This window comes from Molossus molossus, unplaced genomic scaffold (assembly GCF_014108415.1).
Source record: "Molossus molossus isolate mMolMol1 unplaced genomic scaffold, mMolMol1.p scaffold_m16_p_3, whole genome shotgun sequence".
In the NCBI taxonomy this organism is placed as follows: domain Eukaryota; kingdom Metazoa; phylum Chordata; class Mammalia; order Chiroptera; family Molossidae; genus Molossus; species Molossus molossus.
The window spans coordinates 92,838,820-92,864,803 of NW_023425366.1; the positions used below are offsets into that span (position 1 = coordinate 92,838,820).

A 25,984-nucleotide genomic window follows, 5' to 3' on the forward strand; every position below is an offset into this window, starting at 1 on the left:
GGTCTGCGTCTGGGACACCGCGCCCACACCGGGACCCCGCAGCAGCCGGGCCTCTGGCCGGGTTCCGAGCCCCTCCGCCGGGCGGGGAGGAGGTTTCGACGCCCGCCGTGACCCAGGCGTCTCCGAGTTTCGCGTGTAGCTGGTGAGGACGTTTACATTTGAATTTCCCTGAACCGCTGGGTGTGGGCGGCGGCGCGGCCCGCCCCGGAAACCTCCGGGCAGCCGGCTCCTTCCCGCCACCCGCCGGCCCGGCCCCTCCAGGGGTGCTCAGGGGCTGTGGGGAGGAACCCGCCGGCGCTGGGCCCCGGGCAGCCGTCGCGCAGTCCCAGGCGCCACTCCCCGCCGCCCACAGCCCTCCCTGCACCACGCCCAGCTCTGCGCGCCGAGCGAACGGTTGCCGGGGGGCCCGATTTTGAATTTACAAGCCCGGCCCTAGAGCCGCAGGAGCGCCCCGCCGGCTTCCCATTGGCCGGCCACGGTCACGTGGGCGTCCCGCGCGCGCCCGCCATGTTGGGGACTGCTGCGCTCGGGCCCGCGCCACCTCCGCCCCCCGCCCCCTCCGCCCCCCGCCTCCTGCCCGCCCCTCCGCCCCGCCTGAACGGAAACAAAGTGCTGCGGGCGGGAGACTCGGCGGCGGCGGCGGCGCGCGGACCCTGCTCGGCCCTCCCGATCACCCTCGCCCCGTACCTTCCTTACCTTAGTGCGTGTATGTGTGTGTGCGTGCGCGCGCGCGTGTTTTCTTACAAAGGGCATTTTACGACTGATTGATTCGTAGTCCTCCCCCTTGGCCCTTTGTGCTGCAACCCCGCTCCCACTGTCGCGGACTGCCGGTTTGTGCCTTCGGTCCCGGCTTCGCTCCCTTCAGCCTGCTCCGCGTCCCCGTGCTGCCCGCGGCCTCCCCGCTCCACTCTCCCCGCCGATCGCCCCGCCGCCCGCCATGGCGACAGCGACCCCCGTGCCGCCGCGGACCGGCAGCCGCCTTGGCGGTCCCGCCACGCCGCTGAGCCCCACGCGGCTGTCGCGGCTGCAGGAAAAGGAGGAGCTGCGCGAGCTCAACGATCGGCTGGCGGTGTACATCGACAAGGTGCGCAGCCTGGAAACCGAGAACAGCGCGCTGCAGCTGCAGGTGACGGAGCGCGAGGAGGTGCGCGGCCGAGAGCTCACCGGCCTGAAGGCGCTCTACGAGACCGAGCTGGCAGATGCGCGCCGCGCGCTGGACGACACTGCCCGCGAGCGCGCCAAGCTGCAGATAGAGCTGGGCAAGTTCAAGGCCGAGCACGACCAGCTGCTCCTCAAGTGAGTGCTTGCTTGGCCGCCGCGTTATCGCGCGCCTGGGGCTGGGGGCGCAGCCGTGGCGGCCTGGAGAACCCGGGAGAGGGAGAGCTGGGGCCTGCGTGCCCACGCCCTTCGGAAGGGGTAGGGTCTCCGTCTCTCGGAAGGAGAAAGAATCTAGTATTTCTTAGCGGGCGCACGGGTTGCGGAGGGGGCTTGAGTTGTAGCGGTGGTGGGACTGGGTGCTCATATCCTGATCTTGGATACCCAGCAGGGCCGTGCGATGTGCCTGCCTAGGGCTGCAGGACCCCGGGATAGAGAAAGGTTGTCCGGCGCGGAGGCCCGGTGGGCCCCAGGTGCTGGGAGGTGGCGCCCGGGCGCGCGCTCGAATGCGCGCCCCAGGTTCCGGCCCGGCGCGAGACAAAGCGTCTAGTGGGTGTGCGGTACGGTGCGGAGATGGCCCGCCAACGAGGTCTTGCCGCCGGCCTCAAGAATGAATGAGTTTTGCGTCCGGCGGAGGGAGGAAGGGGAGGGACCTGCCTTAAATGTCCCGGTCTCCCGGGGGGTGGGTCCCGCCTTGGCGCGCTTAGTCTTGGCCGTGTGACATTTTGTGATCTTTCTGCGCCTGCCTCGAGTGAGGAGGGAGGGGCGGGGTCTGAACTGCGCGCTACTGCGGGCCCAGTGCCAGTTGGGTTTTCAAGCTCGTTAGATTTCGGGAAAGATGTCCTTTCTGCGTAGACAAGCTGAGCCCTTGGGTGCTTCGGTACAAGGGACTCGCAAGCTGGGTTTTTGCATGTCGCGGCCACCGTTCTCTCATCTGTGAATCTCATTCCCTTTCCCAGCTTTTGTACCCCCATAATAATGATCGGTCTTTCTGGTAATGGGAAGACCATGTTCATTCCCCGCGTCTGTTATTGTGCTGACAGGCCAGGGCAGGTGAAAGGGTGTTGTATAAATGTGCAGTGTTGTGGCGAGGAGAGCTTATTATTCCATCTGAAGGGCTCTGACTTTCATTCCTGTGCACAAGGGTAAACTTACAAGTCTTTGCAGATCCTACCTTGACTTTCCGATGAGCAAAATGGCGTAATTGTCACCATCAGGCAATTTAGTGTTGATGTCAGACTTTAGAGATTTACTAAATTTTAGCCTAGAATTCACTATTCATCCCTTTTGCCAACTGAAAATCGATTTTAACTTTGACTCTGCTCCTGAATGTCTTTCTATCTCTATCCGTGTGAATGACCCTGTCTCAGTCTCTGATTTTGTATGTGTGACTCTGTACTTCCCGTTATCAAATACTTGTAAAAACGGTTCATAAAAGTGTATGTGCATTTGATAAAAATAAAGTATATCTTAAAATATAGACTGGTTTATAGTGAAAAACTAAAATAGTCTCTTGCCTCTTTTCTGGGAGGCAATCACATTTAGCTCTTTTTGTTTTTATTTCTTCAAGTATTTAATTCCATAACTCAAAAAATAATCGTAAGCTACCCTGGCCTGTGTGGCTCAGTTGGTTGGGCGTCTTCCTTGCACTGAAGGGGGTTACCGGTTCCATTCCCCAATCAGGGCACATGCCCACGTTTCCCACTTGGTCCCCAGTAGGGGGTGTGCAGGAGGCAGCCCATAGATGCTTCACTCACACCGGTGTTCCTCTCTCTCTCTCCCTTCCTCTTTCTCTAAAAATCAATAAAATCTTTTTTAAAAAATCATAAGCTAATATTTCTGTTTCATGGATTTACCAACATTTGTGGTCATGTTTTGAAGTGAGTCCATTCACTCAAACTACTCTATCTTCCCCATCGTTTTTGTTACTAAATTTCTTCAAATCTTAGATGCCATTGTTTGTATAACTCACCACTGTTAAGTGTACTACTAAGAAGAAAAAAATATCAGGGCCAATTATGTAGGAACCATTCTAGTTTCAGAGATGTTAAAATGTAGCACTGATTAAGTATTTGCTACATGCCAGACACTGTTCAGTGTGTAGGATACAAAGATTTAAAAAAAAGTTAGTGGAGGATACAGATTATCAAAAAAAAAAGTTACTACCCTTATGTTTCTGAGCGTGCAGTAGGGGAGAAGATACCCAGCAAGCAAATAAATATTGCATTTCATTTAATATGGGGCTTAAAAAGTGTTTTTATTGATTTCAGAGTCAGGAAGGGAGAGGAGAGAGAGAGAAATACAGATAAGAGAAACATTAATCAAACGTTGATCGGCTTCCTCCTGTACGCCCCCTACTGGGGGTAGAGCTGAAACACCCGGCATGTGCCCTGATGGGGAATGGAAAGAACCTTTGACCTCTTGGTGCCTGGGCGATACTCAACCAATTGAGTCACACCTACCAGGCTAATCTGGCATTTTGATGCTGGTACTTTTAAAAATCTTTCTAGAAGATATCCATAGAAGGTGTTTCAACCAGTAACAAGATTGCCACCTTGCTGACTATTTGTAAAATGCTGTGTATGGATTGTGCCATGCATTCAGGTTTCAGTGGGATTAAAGTGGGAAGAATGTATATATTAGAATCAGTGAAATAATGTTTGTGATTAATGTTGGATAATAACAGATGCTAGGAGAATAAAAAGCAGGGTGATGAAGTAATAGTGTGGTTAAGAAAGGCCTGTCTGAGGGGTTGACAACTGAAAATATGAGATGTTGAGTAGTGTCCTGGGGTTATAGTTTTCTTTTTTAAAATCTGTTTTTATTGACTTTTAGGGAGAGAGGAAGGTGGTGGGGGTGGGGAGAAACGTCGATGAGAGAGAAATATCGATGTGCTGCCTCCCGCACGCTTGAGCCCACAACCCTGGCATGTGCTGTGCCTGGGAAATGAACTGGCTGCCTCCTTGTGCATGGGTTAGTGCTCAACCACTGAGCCACACGAGCCCGGCAGTTTTCTTAAATCTACATATATTCCTGTTGTTAGGATTAGATGTACAGTAATCCACCCTTATAAAATGGGGATACATCCCAGTGGATGACTGAAACTGGATAGTGCTTAATTTATATATATGTGAATATATATAAAATAGTTTTTTCCTATAAATACATACCTATGGTAAAGTTTAATAAATTAAGCACAATAAAGATTAACAACAATAGCTAATACACTAGAACAGTTCTAACAATATAATGTAATAAAAGCTATGTGAATTTGGTCACTCTTTTCAAGGGATTCCTTGCTGAAGTCTTCAGATAGGCTCAGTGCATTCTGGTACAACATGTTGCCATCAATCAGAATGGTTTCTGTGTTCCACACATACATTTTAATGCTTTTCCATCTTAATTTATTACACACTGTGGCTGTAACTTTTGCCGTTTGAAGTTCAATATCAAAACTAGCACAGGTTGCCCAGCCAGTGTAGCTCAGTGCATTGAGTGCCATCTCTTGGACTGAGGGGTCCCTGTTTGATTCCTGGTCAGGGCACATGCCAGGATCTGGGGCTCGATCCCCAGTAGGGGGTGTGCAGGAGGCAGCTGGTCCATGTATCTCTCACATCCATATTTCTGTCTCTTTCCCTTCCTCTCTCTAAAAAAAAAACAACATAAAAACATATATTAAAAAACCAAACAAAACAAAAACAGCACAGGTTTCTTTTTCCTTTGCAATTCCACAGATGAAAGGTTTGTTCTTATTGTAGAGGTTAGCAACCTCAAAATAAGATTTTTTTTTCTTTATTAAGTTGAGAACTTTTCACCTTTCATGTAGGGGAAGTACTAAATTGCTTCTCTTTGAGGTACCCAAATTGAATTGCCAGCATCACTACTCTTGAGTTTTGGGACCATTATTACGTACATAAGGGTTACATGAAAACATGTACTGCGGTTGATCTGATAACCGAGAAGCTAAGTGACTAATGGGTAGGTACTGCATATAGCATGGATATCCTGGACAAAGGGATGATTTATATCCCAGGTAGTATGGAGCAGGACAGCATGAGATTTCATCACATTTACTCAGAACGGTTTGCAGTTTAAAATGTGTTTATTTCTGGCCCTGACCAGTGTGGCTCAGTTGGTTGGGCCTCCTCCTCTGCACCAAATGGTTGTTAGTTTGATTCCTGGTCAGGGTATAACCTTGGGTTTTTGGGCTTGATCCCCAGTAGGGGGCATGTAGGAGGCAGCCAAATCAATGTTCCACTCTCACACTGATGTTTCTCTTTCTCCTTTCCCTCTCTCTAAAAATCAATAAAAATATATTATTTTAAAATCTGATTTATTTCTGGAATTTTTCTTTTAATTTTTTTGTACTACAGTTGACTGTGGGTAACTTAGAAAGTGAAACTGGATAAGGCTGGGCTACTGTATTCTTTTATTTTTTTCCTAACATGCTATCATTACTCAAAATATGACCCATTTTACTTTGTTTTCTATTTTAACTCTTGACTTTCCTTGTATAATTTTGTCTATAAATAGTCTTTTATTTTTTGTTGTTGACTAAAGAAATACTTGCCTTCAGTGTATCTTCAAACCCTTTAAAAGTATATGTCATAATATCCATTGCATAGGTCTACTTTTCTTCCCTGAAACTCTGCTCTTGAGACATGAAGGTAACATCTTAGGAATTTACCAGATGTAGATACAGTTTCTTCTTAGGTCACAGTTTCTTTCCTTGGTTTCTTCCTTTATTTTTTGGGAGAACATCTTTAAGTAATTTATTCAGAAAAGATGACAGGAGATAAACTATGTGACTCTTATGTGTTTGAAAATAACTTTGTCTTATGCTTGGATGATAGATAGAGAATATAGGTTTAACAATTTTTCCTCAGAATTTGAAAAATATCACATTGTTCCCTTTTCTTTTAGCATCCAGTATTGTTACTGTCTGTCTAATGCCAGTCATAGTTATTTTCTTTTCGTAATTGCTTTTGTTTTTCCTCTCTGGAAGCTTTTGGAATTCTCTTTTATCTTGGTTTTCTGAAATTGCATGGTGATAAGTCTAGGTATGGCTATTCTGTCATGCATCCTAGTGGGTCCTTTCAGTTTGAAGAGCGATTTTTATTTAGCTCTAAGAAATGTACTATATTCCATACCTTTTCTGTGCTCCATTTTCTTTGTTCTCTCTAGTTGGAATTTTAGATTTCTCTTCTGTGAAATTGATTATCTTTTTCCTTCCTGGTTACTTATTTTTATTTTATATGTTTTTTTTTCTTGCTACTGATTTTGATTCTTGGTTGCCTATATTTGCAAATGAAGCACTAGGTAATTGTTGACTATTACTGCTGTTACTGTTCAGGTAACTCCTGCTTTTTCTGAATAGAACAAATTAGGACCTCTATACATGAATAGGATGTGTTGTTGGTCAACTTGTTGGAGAGCCTGCAGTAAGACATCATCTTGGAAATCAATTAATTTTGAGCAGCAATTGAAGTATAATTTGTATGATGAAAAGAAATGTCTTATTTCTGTTTGGGTCCATTTAGGTCTTTTATTTGCTTAAAAATAATTTTCTATACTTAATGTTTTTTTATTTGGAATGATAGGTTTTGTAGTCTATCATTTAGGTGAATTTAGATGTAGTTTAAGTTTTGAGAATTATAGATTCCAACATTACTTAGTCCCTTTTTGGTTCCTCAGTACACAAAGACAGAAGAATTTTTGGAGACACTTGGTCTTGCTGGAGAGAATTTGACAACAGCTTCCACTGAAGGTGCTCTTTAGATCCATACAAAAACAGATCTCTGATCTAAGATACAGCTACTCCAATTCAGTTCAAGCTTTTTCATTGGAAGCTTTTTGGGGAAACAGTTTCCAAGAATGATGATGAATGCCATCAGTCAACACTTGACACAAAAAAGTAGCCCTGGCCAGTTTGGCTCAGTGGTTGGAACGTGGGCCCTGGGACCAATGAGTCAAGGGTTCGATTCTGGTCAAGGGCATGTACCTCAGTTGTGGTTCGATCTCTTGGTTGGGGTTCTGCAGGAGGCCACCAGTTGATGTGTCTCTCTCACATCGATGTTTCTCTCTCTCTCTCCACCTTCCTCCCTTCTTCCCTCCCACTCTATCTGAAGATCAATGGAAAAATATCCTCTGGTGGGGAAAAAAAAAAAAAAAAGTAAAGAAAGATTGACATTTCAAATTTTCAATATTATTGAAATTTCAATGTTATAATTTCAATATTAACTAAATGTACAGGAAAAGTAGATACAAGAAAATTGTATTGATCAGTCTTTCAGTAACTAATTTTGTGGATGCATACATTTCTTTTCCCTTCAATGATAAGGGTCCATAATCTTTTATGTGAAACCCTTACTGATAGAAGTGTTTTTGAAGTAAAAGTGATTTCAATTTTAATAAGGTAATGTGATGCACATACTGTATATGACAGCCCCAGTGGGGTCTAGGGTAGCACGTCACCATGAAACTGATATTTCAGCAGGGAAGGATATTAATAGCCATAGTAAGTGGAGAAAGCCATCTAAAAATAGACTCACTTCCATTTATGTCTGGTTTTGTCACCAAATGAATTAATGAAAAATTTTCAATTTTAGAACTCTAAAAGTGCATATAAGAGATTGTCAATTTATGCTTTATTTTTCTTTGTTTACTCATCTTTTCTTGTTGTTTTTCCCCCTCCCCCTCAATTTGTGTTTTTGATTGACTGCTTCTTATTAAATTCACTTGAGTCATCAGATTCCAGAAGTTTTATTTTATGTTAAAGCTTGAAAAGCTGCAAAATTGACTATAAGTTGTGAAAATTGTGAATGAATGAGGAAAATGGTGATGGGGGCTCACTGGTGTATATCTAATATAATGAATACTGTAGGATCATTTGAGATGCTGAGCAACTTACTGTTCCTTCATTTAAAAACAAGTTAAAAAAAGTTGTCCCCCAAAATACAGTTTAATGTCTTATAGGTGTTAGGCTTTAAAGTCAGTGTTTTCAAAACAATCTTTGGGATATTGTACACAAATTTTGTTAATAAAGTATAATAACTTCTAAGAACAATTGATTGTTTTTAAAATATAATTTATCTTATGAAAATAAAATTTTTTTGTTCTTCAAATAGAATAAAGTATAATGTTGGTTGTGTGTGTGTTTTATTTATTTTTTAAGAGAGAGGGGGAGAGAGAAACATTGGTGTGAGAGAGAAACATTGATTGGCTGCCTCCCGCATGCCCCCTACTGGGGATTGAGCCCGAAACCCGGCATGTGCCCTGACCAGGAATCAAACCAGCACCTCTCAGTCCATGGGATGATGCTCAATCCACTGAGCCACACTGGCCTGGCAGGTTGTTTTTCATGGTACATGTGGACTTTGAAGATTCGTAGAATTCTACCTCCATCCACAGGCATCATTGATTTGAGAAGGGTGGGTTTGAAACTGAAGGATCAAAGGTACATAGTGTATTCCTTTGGGGGAAACAGCATTCTTTTGATTTTACTTTGTTAATACATTGGTATGGAAGCTTCTAATGGGAAATTTGGATTTGTGTGTTTTCATAAAATAAAATGCATACAAATGCTGACTTGCTACTAGCAAATATGATTGGAGCAATATCCATTAAAATAGCTGGAGACAGGGAAATATCAAGCAAAAACATTACCTGAAGTTGCAACGTCCTATTTTTGGTGATTGGGAGAGGCACTTCACTCTGAGCCTTCATTTCCTCATCTGTAGTAGCTTTCTGAATCTCAGGAGAATGACAAAACTTACACCCTTTTCTATCCATTCACTTGCTTGCCTCATAAGAATGAATGAATTTTCTCTAAATTAGCAATTTGAACAAATTAGGAAGCATACTGAAATGTAGTTATGATAAACTAATTTTCTTTTTTCTTTTAATCCTCATCTGAGGATATTTTTCCATTGATTTTTAGATAGAGTGGGAGGAAGGGGGTGAGGGAGAGAGAAACATCTCTGTGAGAGAGACAAATGGATTGGTTGCCTCCCAAATAACACTGACCAGGGCCGGGATCTAATTTGCAATCGAGAGGTACATGCCCTTGACTGGTAATTGAACCCAAAACTCTGGTCTTCTTGCTAATGCTCTAACCACTGAGCAAATCGTTCAGGGCTAAAGTAATTTTCATTTTTATTTCTTTCTCAGTGGAGAAGCATGTGGGGATTTACTATATATTGGGACTTGATATAAATTGGGACATACTATATATTCTGTTGCCTTTCTATATATTTTGGTCATTGATAGAATGAAATTTGTGAAAAGCTGTAAGCTGAACAACATTTATGGGGTATTTTTAAAAGTTGACTCTTTAGCAAGGGGAATGGAGAGGGAGAGAGAGAAGAGAAGCATCTACGTGAGAGCCAAACATTGACTGGCTACCTCCTGCATGTCCCCCACTGGTGATCAAGCCGGAAACCTGGGCATGTGCCCTGACAAGGAGTTGAACCGACAACCTTGTGGTGCACAGGCTGACACCCAACTAACAGCCACACTGGCCAGGGCTGCAGGGTTGTTTTAACATTCATATTTTTCAGTTTTCAAACATAAAATAATAAATATTAATCTGCTGTAGGGAGTTTTCTTTTCCCGTAAGATGATTAATTGAAAAACACAACTTTATCCCTTGTATTACTTGGTCTTTCATTTTTTTATGTCCTGATTTTTGCTGTGGTAGAAGCAAGGTGACAATGATACCCTGGCCTTTATTTAAAAGCTATCAAACTTCATGTTAAATATACTTCAATCTTCAAGGAAAGAACTGGAAAGATGAAACACCTAGACCTGGTGTTAAAGTCTAGGAAGCAGGTCCGAAGTACTTAAATGGTCATGATACTTCCTTCCCATGCTTTCAAAGGATGTTTGGTTGAGCAAGATATCTTTTGGAGTTTATTTAACCCAGGGCAGCAATTTTCAACCTTTTTCCTCTCATTACTCATATAAACTAATTACTAAAATTCTGTGGTATACCAAAAATATATCTTTTGCCAATCTGACCCAAAAAAAGGTATAATTTTGATTCATTAACACTGGGTGGCTATTGTGTTGGCTGTGGTCTTTTTTTTTTTATTTGAAAATCTAAGGGAAAAGAGGTCAGTGCCCCTGACTAAATAGTCAGGTATTGCATGTTTTAGAATTCTTGCAGCGCACCAGTTGAAAGTCATTGACCTTGGGGATTAGACTGGATGATCTTTTGGTGTACCCAGATTCCAGGAAGGAAAGATGGAGAGGGAAAGATAAAGCTCTATAAACATATGCTGCTGAGTCTCAGTCTGTTATGTTTGTTCTTCATGTGTCCAGATGACATCACCTCTGATAAGTCTTGGAGACCCTCAGACTTGGATAGGGCTGTCTCATGCACAGATAGTGAGAATGAGCACTAGGTGTCTATTGGGATCCAGTCTGGCTGAAGTTCCCAGTTCAGAGTTAGCAAGTTTGCTCATCAGAGTTTTGATTCCTTAATTCCCCCACAGTAACTGTGATAAGGGGATTAGGTTTTGGCTGTTACATTTGGGGAAATTTTGGAAATTAGCTTTTTTTGTTTGTTTTGTTTTGTTAATCCTTACCCATTGACTTTTTTTTTTTTTTTGAGAGTGTTGAAGGGAGGGAGGGGAGAGAGAGAAATGTCTATGTGAGAGAGACATACATCTTTTGGCCGCCTCCTCCACACATCCTGACCGAACTGGGGATTGAACCTGCAACCAAGGTACTTGCCCTTGACCAGAATCGAACCCCAACTCTTCAGTGTGTGGGCTGATGCTCTAACCACTGAGCCACATAGGCCAGGGTGAAAATTAACTTTTTTATTGCACAGAAATTATATGTTCATTGTGGAAAACTAGAAAACACAGGTAAACAAAAAGAAGAAGAAAAATCACCCTTAGTTCTATCTCCCAGAAATACAAGCTCAGAAGTTCTCTCCATATCCATATTAACAAAAAGTGGGTTGATGGTAAGCGTTGATTTGTAACCTGTATTCATGCAACACTATTTTGTGAACATTTTACATATCAGTACATGTGCTGTATCATTATTGACCACATTTTAAAGATTTAATTGATAACCTTTATTGGTCACTTAAGTTTGTTGTGACCAAGGCTTTGCAGGAACTGTATATACCCAATTTCTCAGAGGCCATAAAGAGCCATGATTATCCTCTTCTCTCTTGCTGATAGTACTAGGATTATTCCTCTGGTTAACTTAATGGTTAAATGTTAACTAATTTACTGGTTAAATATTAACCACTGGATAAAGTGATTACAATTTTGCCAATATTTGATGCCACCAGTAGAAGATGAGTATCTATTTCCTATTTGGAGGAATTTAATTTTAATTTCTGAAGGTTCTTTTGGGTTCTTGATCGTTTTTATTATGCTCATGTTGCTAGCATAAAGGAGTAAAAAGATCACAATTCAGGTTATAATCTTAGATTTATGCCAATATTTTTGGTGTAGGCCTATGTAATAACTAAGGTTTTCCTTAGCTAATGTATTTATGTGGGCCTTTTTAAATTTAATTTTGGGCCTTCATTGCATTTGGATTTATTGATCATGGATAGAATTACATCACTTTTACTGCTAGAAAGGGTCTTATATCATCTGATCTAACCAATTCATTTTGTAAATATAGAAACTGAAACCTAGAGAGATTAAAATACTCATGTAAGATGCAGGACAAGAGTCAACATTTATTTTGTGCTTATTGTGCTCGACAGGCACAATGATAAGATGCTTTATAGACATTCTCTTCTAAGCCTTATTATAACCCTGTTGACGAGTGAGGGAATTTAGGCTTAGCGGAGTTAAGTCTTTTGTATAAGACTAAGCAGAGAGGTAAATGGTGAAGTAAGAATAGATTCTATCTAGCTCTGTCTTCCAGCATTGTGATAAGGTTTTTACATATATTGCCCTATTTAATCCTTACATCAGGCTGTTTTGCAGGTATCATTTCAGATTATCAACCGTCAGGGAGCAGGCCTGCAGAGGACTGTCATCTGTTCTTGGGATTTGTGTTACATAGGACAATTAGTTTTCAGGTCCACTTGGGAGCTGCTTTTGGAAATGGCACTAGATGTGTGTTTTTTTCAGTTGATAGTTTATAGTCCCTAAAGTTGTAATTTTGGATGTCAGGAAAATGTAGTATATGAAGCCACTGTTTGAAATATTAACTGAGGATTTTGCTAATTAGGAAAGGGTGAAGATGAATTAATGAAAGAGATCTCTTTTCTCCTTCCTTCTTAGAAAGCTACTTTCCCACTTTATGCTTTAATGATAGCATTTTTATTTTTCATTTTCATTTTTATTAAACACCTATTTGTGGAACAGGTACTACATGCCAGGCCTTGAACCAGATGCTGGGGATAGACAGAGGGGACGCTCAGTCCCTGTTGTCAAGTTGCTTACCGTCCAGTGTAGAAGATAGAAAACAAATGCTACAGTATTGTGATACTTTCAATGTGATACACTAATACAACATAGTAAGTGCTTAGCAGTAACCACATGGGAGACAGAGACTACCACCTAAGGCTGATTTGGAGCCTTGCAAAGGTTTCAAAGACACCCAGGGAAATTGGGGAGATACTGATATCTGAGCTGAGGGTAGGCTTTTATGTAAGGAGGAGCCTCAAGAATTTTAAACATAAGAGTGACATGAGTCTGGGTATCCTGTGGAGGGAAGAAGGAGCAGAGGTAAAACACTAGCGAGGACACTTGGGGAGTGATGCGGTGACTGAAGTGGGCAGTGGGAAAGGACAGGCAGACTTGGAAGACTAGGGAGAATGGAGCCTAGGGTGGCTGTTTCCGCGCCTGGGTGCCTGGGCAGAGAGTGTTGCTCTTAACAGAGATTGGTGGGGAAGGAATAGGTTCGGAGACCCTACTCAGGCTCAGTGGTGTTAGGGACTTGGTGGTGTTTACTGGGCTTCCAGGTGGAGATGTCAGCCGGCAATGTGGAGTACTTCTCTAGAGCCCTGAAGAGACTTGGATCGACAGACACTTCTAGAAGCATGGGCGATACTGGGCAGTAGAGAGAGAAAAGAGAAGAGGGGCAAAGTCAGAGACAGATGAAAATTAGGCAGAGGAAAGAAAGCCCATGGTGGAGATGGTGAGCAACAGCCAGAGAGGTGGGGAGAGAGTCGAGTCATGGAATAAGGGGATTTACTAAGGAATGCTCGTATGGTTTTAGTTTGATGAGGCCTAAGATGGATCCAGTTGACTTGGGCGCCTGGAGATTATCACTGACAGTGAGGAGGCCTAATGCTAGTGAAGAGACTGGCCGTGACTGAGGAAGGAATGGGGAGACATTGTGAGCTTGGGTCACTTGACAAGAATGTTGGCTGTGAGGGGAGACATTTCTTTTTTGTAATCCTCAGCCAAGGATATGTTTTTATTGACTTTTTTATGTTTATTTATTTTTTTTAGAGAGAGGAGAGATGGAGGAAGGTAGAGAGAGAGAAACATTAATGTGAGAGTGAAGCATCGCTCAGTTGCCTTCGGTACACGCCCCAACCAGGGATCGAACCCACAACATTGGTATGTGACCAGACTGGGAATTGAACCCACATTTTGGTGTATGGGATGAGGCTCCAACCAACTGAGCCATTTTGCCAGGGCATGGAAGACATTCTTAACATCCATTTCAGTTGATTTCTTTCCGAGGCTTGTGTGGCTCAGTTAGTTGGGTGTCGTCCCATGGACTGAGAGGTCCCGGTTCGATTCCCGGTCAGGGCACATGCCCAGGTTTCAGGCTCCATCCCCAGTGGGGGTGTGCAGGAGGCAGCTGATCGATGTTTCTCACATTGATGTTTCTATTGCTCTCTCTCTTCCTATCTCTAAAAATATAGTTTTAAGAAAATGATCATATTTGCTTAAAACACTATAGCAGTTTCTAGGATAAAGACTAAAATCCTCAGCATTACTTAATACTAGGATGACCATGTAATTTAGCATCCAGAGATACTATTGTGTGTAAAGGAGGGAGCTATTAATTATGCTGGAACAACTGGCATAAATGGGAATTGTGCTGGGCAGACGGGGAGGTAATGGTCACGTGCCGACGAGCTCTTCCCGGCATGAGCGGGCTCTGGCCGACTCCAGCTTCACCTCACACCGCTCTTGGTCTTGCTCTTTCCTCCCTAACCATGAAGTCCTTATTCCCTTCTGTTTGCCGTGTTCCCTCGTAACACGGGGCCTTATTAAAATAAAAATATTTTATTTGTTTTTATCACCATGTATCCCTCTATACGCTCTCCCACCTCCACCCACCCCTCTCTCTGCCTCAGCATAGGGCCTTTGCACCCGGAGTTTCCTTTGTCCTCTCATCGTTGGGCTAGCTCCTTCCTCATCCCTCAGATCTTCATTGTTTTAGAAAAGTTTTCCCAACTATCAGATTCTTCTAATATGAGCCTTGAGAAATCAACCTGTGACTGTTCAGCAACGTGTGTATGTCCCCAGTGTAAGGACTCCGCTCTCCAAGGCTTCTCAGGGACAGGGCTCCCGTCAAAGCTTGCGCTGACCCTTGGTGTTGGTGTCTGAATGACACGGGACGTTACTGACTTTGTGATGTGGAAGATGAGGAACTGAGTCTTTCATTCTGTTCTCTGTACCACATTTTTCTTCCCCTTATCCAACAGTCACACATTACATTGTAGTTTAGATCAGTTTTTGCTACTTATTAATTCGGTTCGTTCTGCTACAAATGCTTCTATAACACCAGCTCATGTGTGACTGGCAAATACAGAAGTGATACTATAACTGGAGGCTGTATTGATTTACCTGTGAAAAGTCAAGGCGAGCCGGAATAGCAAGATAGGGTGTTCAGGGAAAGTAAGCTCTCAGCTTCGCTTTCAACTGTTTTAAGAAAATTAAAGGTGAGTGCTGTCACCCAGAGCGTCCTCCCTCTAGGGGTACCCTCACTTTGTCTCACAGCCCAACTTGTGTTCAGAGCTCAACTTCTGTCCCTTCTGTCTCAGGCCTACCAGCCAGCACGCCTGCCTTTGGGGCATTTCTAAGCATCTCCCGGGGCAGCTGTAGCGCCCCAAACTGACTGCATGGGTTGTCCCAGTCATTTCCTGAGTATTGACTGTTATTTCTGTTACTGCTGCTGCTCTGGTCACAAAACTGCACAGGTTTGAGTGGTTTGTTTCAACCTTACTTTTTCCATGTGCTCTGTTACTTTTCTTTCCGTTTGTTAATCCTTACCCAAAGATATTTTTCCATTAATTCTTAGATAGAGTGGAAGGGAGGGAGTGGGGAGAGAGAGAGAGAGAAACATTGATGTGAGAGACACACATCCATTGGTAGCCTCCCTCACAACCCCGACCAGGGCTGGGGATGGAACCTACAATCCATGTACGTGCCCTTGACCGGGAGTCGAACCTGTGACCCTTTGGTCCTCGGACTCCCGCTCTAACCTCTGAGACAAACTGGCCAGGGCTGCTCTGTTACTTTTATTGTGCACAGAAGACAAGAGTTTTCAGGAACACATATATTGTGTTATGCAGAAATGTTTATACTCAGTGAACATAAACCCCTAGCAGAATTCAATCGTGTGCTATTAGATTTTCTTTACTATGTATGTCTCCCAAGCTTCGGGAGCTACTGCTCTAAACCAGCACAGGCACTGGAGTGAGTACTAGAGCCTCTAAAAGACTCCACCACCGCAGACTTCACAGTTTTGTTCCTAATTCTGTGCAGTGATTACCGCGGTGACCATACATCCCAGTAAAGTCCAACTTTCCACTGTTGTCCCCGCATAGATATCAATCACGTTCCCTTTCACACCAGTGTGTCCTGATTTGGGACAGTCCGCTACACAGGCAGCAGGTGGATCGCTCACCTGTCTGTCACTATCTGAGCACCTGCTCTGGACCTGGCTCTGTGAGAATGAAGGAAACACAAGGGGAGTGAGCTAGTTCCCAGCCCCCAAGAACTGAGGAATGGAAGGTCAGGGCAAGGGGGGAGGGAACCACTGGCAATACAAAGTGATGAGGGTCACACAGAGGTCTCTGCCCTATGCTGTTGGGATCACTGGGAAGGAGGACAGATGAATCAAAGGTGCCCCCCAGTTTTCTCGGGAAAAAGGGCAAGAAGAGCAGCTGATCAGTGATGTAAGAACAACCAATCAGCCCTGGCCGGCTTGGTCAGTGGTTAGAGCATTGGCCTGCGGACCTGAGAGACCCGGGTTCGGTTCCTGCTAAGGCACTTACCCTGGTTGCAGTTTGTCTCCGGCCCCAGTTGGGGTCGTGTGGGTGGCAACCAGTCGATGTGTCTCTCTCACATTGATCTTACCCCCCACCCCCATATCTAAAGATAAATGCAAAAGAAAAAAAAAAGTGTCCTCGGGTGAGGATAAAAACAAGAACAACCAATCAGCTCCACAGAGGCAGGGTGGTTTTTCCCCTTTAAAACAACGTTTTAATTTGTGTTTCTACATGTTCAGAGAACTGGTGTGGTAAAAATTAATTTGGGGAAAATGCGTACACTTTCTGAGTCTACTTCTTCAGTAGTTATGAGAAAACCTGCCCTGCCTGGTGAATCTTGTAATAGGTAGAGATAAAAATGTCTGCAGAGGAAGAATATTCTCCACAGTTTACTAGTTTTAAAACATAAATTGAATTACATCACTTCCTTGCTTACAACCCTTCATGGGGGGTCACTGTCCTCGGAGTAGAACCCACACCCTCCCGGTGGCCCACAGCCCCGCCCTCCGTCTGCCCCGCCCTCCTGCTGGTCTCACTCCAGCTCACTGCGCTTTGGCCGCCTTGGAAAATGCCAAGTTCCATCCCCCCGGGCTCCTCGCTGAACTTGGCTGTCCCCTGTGCTGGACACTCTCCCTCCAGTGCTTCAAAAGTCTGACTCTGTGGAGGGAGGGCCCCCCCGAGAGGACACCAGCACCCAGGGCAGGAGCAAAGCCGAGGGGTCAGGAGAGGTGATCCCTGCCGAGGTCACAGCACCCAGGCCTGCAGCTGCGTGAGGATGAGCTCTGCCTGCCTCAGCCACCGGGCCGGGCGCTGGCCTTGCCCTGCGGAACCTCACCTGTTACTGTCGGAGTCCCCGCCATCAGGTCCCAACACTGCCCACGATACGCTCTCAAACTACAGGATGCACAGCCCCAATTCTGTGCAGGACGAAAACCGGAGTAGCCAACTCATCTTTCTGGAGCATCAAGTTTATTACCGAATTTGAGAGAACCAAATGCTGTAATAAAAATCACCCACAAACATGGGAGCAAAGGAGAGCAGGGGAGGAAGGGGTCCAGGAAAGAGCCCAGTTTCTGAGCTTTCAGACGAGGGTGTCCCCACAGCCAGGCAGCCTCTCCTCCCGACCCCCGGGCCCCAGGCCATTCTCCAAGCACAGCAGGTATTTTGAATGAGGTGCTTCTGCGGCCATGGAGACGCGGGGCGCCCCCCTGATGTGCACCCCGTGCAGAGGACGCCTCGGCAGTGTGCACACCCTGTCGTCCCCGCACCAAGTCCTCTCACCGAGCTCGGCCTGTATTCCCGGCACCTCTCCCACCCCTGCTGTGTGTGCCCAGCCTCTGGCTCAGCCCCGCACCACAGGGGGCTCCCTGGAGCTCGGAAGGTGCTGCTTTGTCTTCCCCGCATCTTTAATTGTGGCCCCACCACGGCCGTCCATTCTTGTTAAAAATTATATCAGTGTCACTCTTGCTCTTTTGAGACATGGCCTGTGACTGGTTGGCACACAACCCATCAGTCCTGACGACCCTTCCAGTCACACCCTGTCGGCCCGGGAAGAGGCTCGGGACCCACCATCAGGATGAGCAGCTTGAAGGCACTTTTCATTGGTAGTTCCTCAGGGGCTCCCCAACCCTGCTGGTGCTGGTGCTGTGGGTGCGGGGGAACCCCGAGGGTCACAAGGGTGGGCTGGACTGGTGGTGGTGGTCCAGGACTTTGGGCCAAGTACTGAGGTGGTGGTCCTTGCTTCCACCCTGGTTGGGGAGTAGTCATCCTTGCCTCCTAGCTGGCCAGGGTAGTGGTGGTCTCGGCTTCCGGGCTGGGTAGGGAGAGGTGGTCTCTGCTTCCCGGCTGGGTAGGGAGTGGTGGTCTCGGCTTCCCGGCTGGGTAGGGAGAAGTGGTCTCCGCTTCCCAGCTGGGTGGGGGAGTGGTGGTCTCTGCTTCCTGGCTGGGTCGGGTAGTTTTATTCCCAGATTCTTGGCTGGATGAGGCAGTGCTCACACTTGCTTCCTGGATGACTGGTGGGATATGCTTCTTCCTCACAAGCTGGTAGGGTGAAGGAGGGGGCACCCTTGGCCTCAGGCCAGCTCGGGAAATGGCTGAGTCTCTGTCATTCTGCCCTGGTGCCTGAACCCCTTGCGTTGGCAAAAGGTTGATGTTGGGCTCAGCGAAGGGGCAGGACCTAACCCTAATGGTGCAGCCCTTCATCTTGGGTGGCGTTGTAGCTAAAATTAAATAGGTTCCCATAATATTATATTTTTTTGCAGTTACAGATTTCTGTATCTTGTGCTCCTCAAATCCCATATTGCCCATTATTTCTATGACCTGGGGGTTCAGGCCCCCCAGGGAGGCTCACAGTACTGGCTCAGTTCCTCTGCCTGGTCCATGTTGAGCCCACGGTCCTTCACGGTATCTTCTAAGGTTGGCCACTCATTGGGGTCAAGGGTCAATAATTTTTTTAAAAGTGCTTGACATTCAAGGGATAAAGACAGGTACAGGGAACCATCCTCTCAATATATTGTACTTGCGTTCGTCACGGTTCCGGCCCTCAAATGGGATTTTTCTAGGGAACATCCGGCAGAGAAGTACGCAGGCTCCAGACGTGGACTTTCTCATCGCGGGGTTCGCACTGCGCGATCTCTGGAGCCATGTCGGGAAAGGTCCCGCTGAAGCTGCACGGTAAAGGTCTCTGCCGTGTGTTCTGGGCACTAAACCCAGAGCCTGCTACTTGTATGTGGTTCTCCTGTCTACCAGTATGTCTTCGGGCTTAAGGTCCCTGTGTGCCATGCCCACTGGTGGCAGCCCTGGAGTGCGGGGATTACCTGCCGGAAGGTGTCGGGCATCCTCCTTGTCACCTGGCCTGTGTCCCTCAGGTGATGAAATAAGTCTCCTCCGTTGACATGCTCCTGGACAAGATACAGTTCGTCCTCGGTGGTTATCACTTCAAACGATTTGGCCCACAACCTGGGCATGTGCCCTGACCAGGAATCAAACCGGTGACTTCTCGGTGCATGGGTCGATGCTCAACCACTGAGCCACACTGGCCGGGCAGTAGCCAACAACTTTTAAAGTCATGAAAAATCTTTTCTTAGCATCATCTTTATAATTAATGAAATGTTAAATTTTTCTCCTTTGTTTTTTAAATTATTTTTTTTACAGAGGAAGGGGGAGAGAGAGGGAGACATCCATGTGAGAACCATTAATCAGCTGCCTCCTGCATGCCCCCTGCTGGGGATTGAGCCCACAACTCAGGCACAGGCCCTGACCAGGAATTGAACCCCGTCCTCTCAGTCCATAGGACAAATCTCAATCCACTGAGCCTCCCTCACCCTCCTTCAGTCACAGTCCACACTGCTCACAGACTTGTGCTTTCTAAAATGCACATCTGCTCACAACTCCCCTTAACACCTGGTAGCACCCTTTACCTTCATGGTAACAGCCAGATTTCCACCTCCACAGGCTTAGATGCCATTTGCCCCTCTGTTCCAGCCATACTGAACTATTTGTCATTATTGTACTCCAACTTGGCTTTTCTCTTCTAGAACCTAGAACAGACTCTCTATGTACCCTTCCAGCCCTTGCCAAGCTCACGTAGGATTTACTGAATTCCTGTTTATCATTCAGAACTTGATGTCACTTCTACCAGTCACTCTTCCCACGCTCACTTCTGGGCTAGTTGCACCTCTCTGTGACCATACATCTCAATGTACCTCCTACTCTATAACCACAGTGTGTCCTGTATTGTCATGACCTATTTGATATCCCTGAGAAGTCTGCCCAGGGAAGATGGATGCATTATTCACAACTGAGCTTTGCAGGGTCTAGCACAGTGAATGGCTCATATCTTTGTTGAATGTTGCTGTGCTGGTGGGGTGGTAGGGATAAAAGTAAGACCTCAGAAATAGTAGGGTCCTAGGCTCATGTAGGATCCAGACATTTAGCTTATACCCATTTTGTACTTGATTATGTCACGAGCTGTTTCCTCAACAAGAACATAAGGGTCATTGAGCAGTCCCCTAAGAAGCCTTCTGCAGGGAATTGCATGCAATAGGGAATCCATATATTTGGTTAGCCATGTGAATCTTACTTCTTATACATAATCACCTTCTCAGTGGTCTATCACTAATGGAGAGCACTTAAGCACCAAGGTCCTACTTATTTTTGTAACTGAGGATAAAACAAGATAAAAAATTTTAATTGAAGAGGTCGAAAAATGGCGGCGGAGTGAATGGAAGCTACACAGACCATGTCCCAGAACCAAACTGTAATTACAACTAAAATAAAGATAAGTCTTTGGGAAAAATCAACAGAAAAGCAGCGGAAGAGGACCCGTATAACCAGGGACAGAAAGAGGACACAAAATCGAGCCCAGTAGGAACTGCGGAGGCGGGAGAAGGCAGGCTGGGAGCACACAGACAGCAGCTAAGGGCTGTTTTAGCTGTGAGCAGTTCCCTCAGGGTTAACATCCCAAGCCAGCTCCACAGCACAGAGTACTGGGACAGAGCCCTGAATTAGCTGCAGACACTCACTTTGGGCTCCCTGGTACACCGCTGGTGGGGATGCAGACTGGTGCAGCCACTGTGGGAATCACTGTGGTGTTACCTCAAAAAATTAAAAATTGACCTGCCATTTGACCCGTGATCCCACTTCTAGGAATATACCCCAAGAAGTCTGAAACACCAATCAGAAAGAATATATGTACCCCTATGTTCATAGCAGCTCTATTTACAATAGCTAAGATCTGGAAACAGCCCAAGTGTCCATCAGTAGACGAGTGGATGACAAAGCGCTGGTACATATACACAGTGGAGTACTACACAGCTGTAAGAAAGAAAGATCTCTTATCCTTTGAGACAACATGGAGGGACCTGGATACCATTATCCTAAGCAAAACAAGCCAAGCAGAGAATGACAAATATCACATTATCTCACTTATTTCTGGAATATAATGAACTAAACAAACTGATGAACGGAATAGACCCAGAGTCATAGAAGTAGGGTACAGACTGACAGTCATCAGAAGAGGGGGCGGGGGGAAGGAAAGGGATAAACCACAGAAGTTTTATGCATGTACGCATAATTGACGAACATAGACAACAAAGCCTGGGGACGGGGTAGGTGGGGGGATATTGGAAGGAGGGTGTCAATGGGAGGAAAGGGAGAAACATCTGTAACAAAAATAAATTTTAAAAAAGGAATCTTACACATAAAAGCTGTGACCTAGCATGTAGTGAATTAAATTGTCAGGAGGAAAAAACCCCTACATTTCATAGCATTTTATTTATTTATTTATTTATTTATTTATTTATTTATTTATTTATTTTTTCTTAATAGAAGTTGGAGACATTTATTATTATTTTTTATTTATTTATTTATCCTCACCCGAGGACATTTTCCCATTTTTTTTGTTCAGATAGAGCAGTTGGGACAGAGAGAGAGAGAGAGAGAGAGAGAGAGAGAGAGAGAGAATCATCGTCGTGAAAGGGACACATCGAGTGGCTGCCACCCTCACGAGGTACATGCCCTTAGCGGGAACCAAACCCGGATCTCTCTGGACCACAGGCGAATGCTGTAACCGCTGAGCCGAACCGGCTAGGACATTTCATAGCATTTTAATAAAGACAATCAGCTCAAGAAATCATATATTCCTTTATTTTTCCAATACATTTCCCCAAAGATATTCAGTGAAAATACCTTGGAGTAAAAATACAGAAGGTATCACTGAAGCCTATACATGCAGGAGACCCAGTAGTACTTTCTGTGGAAATTTATGGTGGCAACAAAAAAGTAAACAACAGACCTTAGTGTTTCTCTCAGGTGTGTTATCAGGTGCAGAGTGGATTTTGCATTTACTTGTGTAAGAGCTTGTTGTGAGAATCACATAGTGTTTAAACCACGATGTGCATTTTACTATTAACTGTCAAACATTCTCATCATCGGATTTAGTGATCATTTCATCTTTAAATCATACAGAGAAGAGTCTCCTCTCACACAGTCAGTTGGGAATATTCTGGGACACTTGGATGACTGAAGAAGCTACCAAATTGTCTCGTCGGCTTCTTCAGTCCCCCTGTGATCACACTCCCCACACTTTAGCAGCATCCAACCTCCTGTTATTATCCAAAGCATTGTGGTCTCCCTTTCGTCAGAAACAGCACACCTATTGCTTCTGTGCAGAGTTTCTCATTCGCTGCATAACTCCAATCCACCTTGTATCATCCCACCAAATCTTCATTCTTCTTATCAGTTTTCATAGACTCCTTTAAGTAGGACTAATCACTCCTCTCTCTTCCTTCAACTTTGTTCAAACTTGGCCCCTTAAAATGTGGGCAGAGGACATAAACAGAAACTTCTCCAAAGAGGACATACAGATAGCCAACAAACACATGAAAAGATGCGCAAGGTCACTCATCATCAGGGAAATGCAAATCAAAACTGCAGTGAGATGTCACCTCACTCCTGCCAGAATGGCTGTCAGTAAATCAACAAACAAGGGCTGGCAAAGACGTGGAGGAAAAGGAACCTTTGAGCACTGTTGGTGGGATTGCAAATTGGTGCAGCCACTACAGAAAACAGTACGGAGTTACCTCAAAAAACTAAAAATAGAACTACCTTTAAGACCCAGCAAGTCCACCTCTGGGTATTTATCCAAAGAAATCTAAAACACTGATTTGAAAAGATATATGCACCCCTATCTGTGTTCATTGCAGCATTATTTACAATATCCAAATATGGAAGCATCCCAAGTGTCCATCAATAGACAAATGGATAAAGAAGAGGTGGTACATATGTACAATGGAATATTACCCATAAAAAATACGAAATCTTGCCATTTGTGACAACATAGATGGACCTAGAGGGCATCATGCTAAGTGAAATAAGTCAGACAAAGAAAGACAAATACCATATGATTTCAGGTATGTGTGGAATCTGAAAAACAAAATAAATGAACACACAAGACAGAAACAAACACACAGATACAGAAAACAAACTGATGGTCAACAGATGAGGTCAGAGTCTGAAAAGATGCACACACTCCTCAGGTTTCAGAGGGTTATTCTCTGAAGGGGCTCCCTGAAGCCGCTACCACTGGGTCTGAGGTCGGGGGAGTGTGTGCTCCCCTTTCTGACCGGGCCAGGGAGCGGACATTCCGTAGCACCTCTGCCTAAACGTCGTCAGTTTCTTCACACTTAGGTCTTGGATGTGTTCACTCCGGATATCATTACCAGAGTGGGGGTTTGTTCACTTCTACGAAGCTGAAATAAGGAGTGCACATTCTGTTCTGAAGTGTGGACATAGTTGCTAAATATTGTTTTGTTTTGGACCTTTGGGGACTTTAGCTAAAACTAAGACAGAAAGTTATCTAACAGAGGCGAGGTGCTCTCAGGCAAAGAGCTGTGGAGAAAACACCCCGAGTTTCCCATCTTCCTGGAGTGGAATTTGAGGGCGTATAAAATGGCCGTGTCTCCCCAGTGGGCAGAAAGTTAGAACTCGTGGTCCGGCTCAGTCTCTCTGCCCTGGAGAGGTGGGCAGGACAGTCCTTGGGGTGATTAGAAGAAATGCTTCCTTCGGTGGATCACTCGGCAGTACAAGCAGTCAGTGTGAACACAGGTTTGAGGACAGTTCAGAGCCAAGACTAAGCTATCTAGGGACATTGTGGGGATCAGGAAAGAGCCCCCTGGGCTCTGTGCAGGGCGCTGACTGGAAGCAGGTTCAGGCTATGTTGCAGCCCAGCCCTGTCCCCTTCGCTCAGCACCATGGTGTGCGTGTAGCATTTCTTTCTTTTGAATTTTTTTCTTTAAAATGAGTGTCTGTCAACATACTGAGAGCACTGTAGTGAATTTTTCTTCCTAGAACACTTTTAATCATTTAGGATAATAGTTTCAAAACAAACAAAATAACCAGATAGAACTTTATGGTAAATATCTATTAAGAAGACTCATCAGTGAAGAAGAAAAATTGAGAAGTCATTCTCATCTCTATGTCGTCATTAGATGGATCATCGTGTGAGAGAGATCTTGGAATTGAAGATTTTCAGGCTCGTGCCCCAAAACAACCACCCCTCATAATGCCACATGCCGCTGCGTCTTCAATGAAAGACAATGAGCTGTCATGAAAAGCAGTTCTGTTAGTGACCTGGGGCATGTGTTTCCAAAAGGGAAGTTAGTTTGAAGTTGCTACTTCTTGATAGAGAGGCCTTCTTAAGCACATCCGTAAACCCTTGATTACTGTGTCCATGTATATCCTGGGACCTGGGGCAGCGTGATTTTCCTGTCTGATGGATGCTACCTTTCTCCTTAAGTGTAAATATACTAAACCCAAGATCCTTGTCACTGTAAGACCTAGAGATCATTTCAATAAAATGTGTGTACATTTTGGTCAGTGTGTTATCACATTCATATCAAACTTCACCGAGGCTTTGCCCTGATGCTCTAATGCAGCCGCTCTCACCAGCGCGCTGCCGGAATGTTTGACCTCTTTTCCCTTAAACTGTCAAATGAACATAACACCGGCCAACACAACGGTAGCCATCTGGTGTGACGAAATCAAAATGACAGGCGACCCTCGTTTATCGCGGTTACTCAGTTCCAGACTCTACTGGGATAAATGAGTTCCACCAAGTAGGATTCTTTATTCAATCGTGCTGTGACTTTCGTGGCTTCACTCTGCCGTTTTTTGAATATAGTATAGAAAAATCACGAAAGTCGAAGCTCGAAGTGGCGATGGAGAACCGCATACCACTTTTTGATTGTGAAAATAGTATTTTGTCCCTACCCGATTTTGTATAATTGTGTAGAAAGTCTTTATATAGCATTGTTAAAACATCAAGTTGTTTAGAATTGTGAGGTTTTCTATCAGTTTTATCTTATTAGAGCCCTGTGCTCCCTAGTCCATTTGCACTGTTACAAGCATTGGCAATTTGGATACAGAATTCAAAGTTGTAAATAACACTGAGGATGTTGAAGGCATGCCCGCCAGTTCTCTAGCTAAGAAGTACTCATGAGTGAAAAATTAAAGAGCTTGTAGGACCTTTTTGATTCATTTCTGAAATATGACAAGAATGTTCCTTGGTGAGAATCTCTCTTCTATTGTGCTGATCATTTGATAGGAATTTTTCAGTCTGGAAATTCATGTCCTACCTTTGTTGGAAACTTGCTTAAATTATTTTATTGACATTTTCTCCTCTTTTATTACATTCTGAGACTTCTCTTAATTTGATCCTCTGTTTTTTTATTAAAACATTTTTTTTTCTTTTCTAGATATCCTCATCAAAAGATATCCTAGATATCTTTTCTAGATACCTTCTATTTTTGCTATTTTATTTAAATTTGTAATAGCTTCTTTTATTGTCTTTCTGTTTCTTTATAGAATTCAGATCTTGATTACATTCTATAGATGCAGTAGTTTCTTTTATTTTTTCAGAAGTCTTCATTTTTTATCATAGTCTATGTTTGCTCTAAGTTAATTTCTTTTTCTACTTGATAGGTCATTGTATCAGTCAGTGCGGGAAATAGATAAAAACACTAGATACTTTAAGCAGAAAGGAAAACAATATGGGATGTAAGTGATTGGAAAAGATTATGAGAAGAGCTGGAAGGGCAGGAACAATGCCTAGAA

General features: G+C 44.5%; 1 protein-coding gene across 1 annotated transcript in view; it reads left to right on the forward strand.

Moving 5' to 3' along the window:
* The first annotated feature begins 831 nt into the window (after positions 1-831).
* LMNB1 (lamin B1) overlaps positions 832-25,984 on the forward strand; it is a 57,971-nt gene continuing 32,818 nt past the window's right edge. The window contains exon 1 of the mRNA XM_036279490.1: positions 832-1,296. Within this exon, the coding sequence (XP_036135383.1) occupies positions 938-1,296 (359 nt within the window). The 5' untranslated portion in view covers positions 832-937. The remainder of the gene's footprint in view (positions 1,297-25,984) is intronic.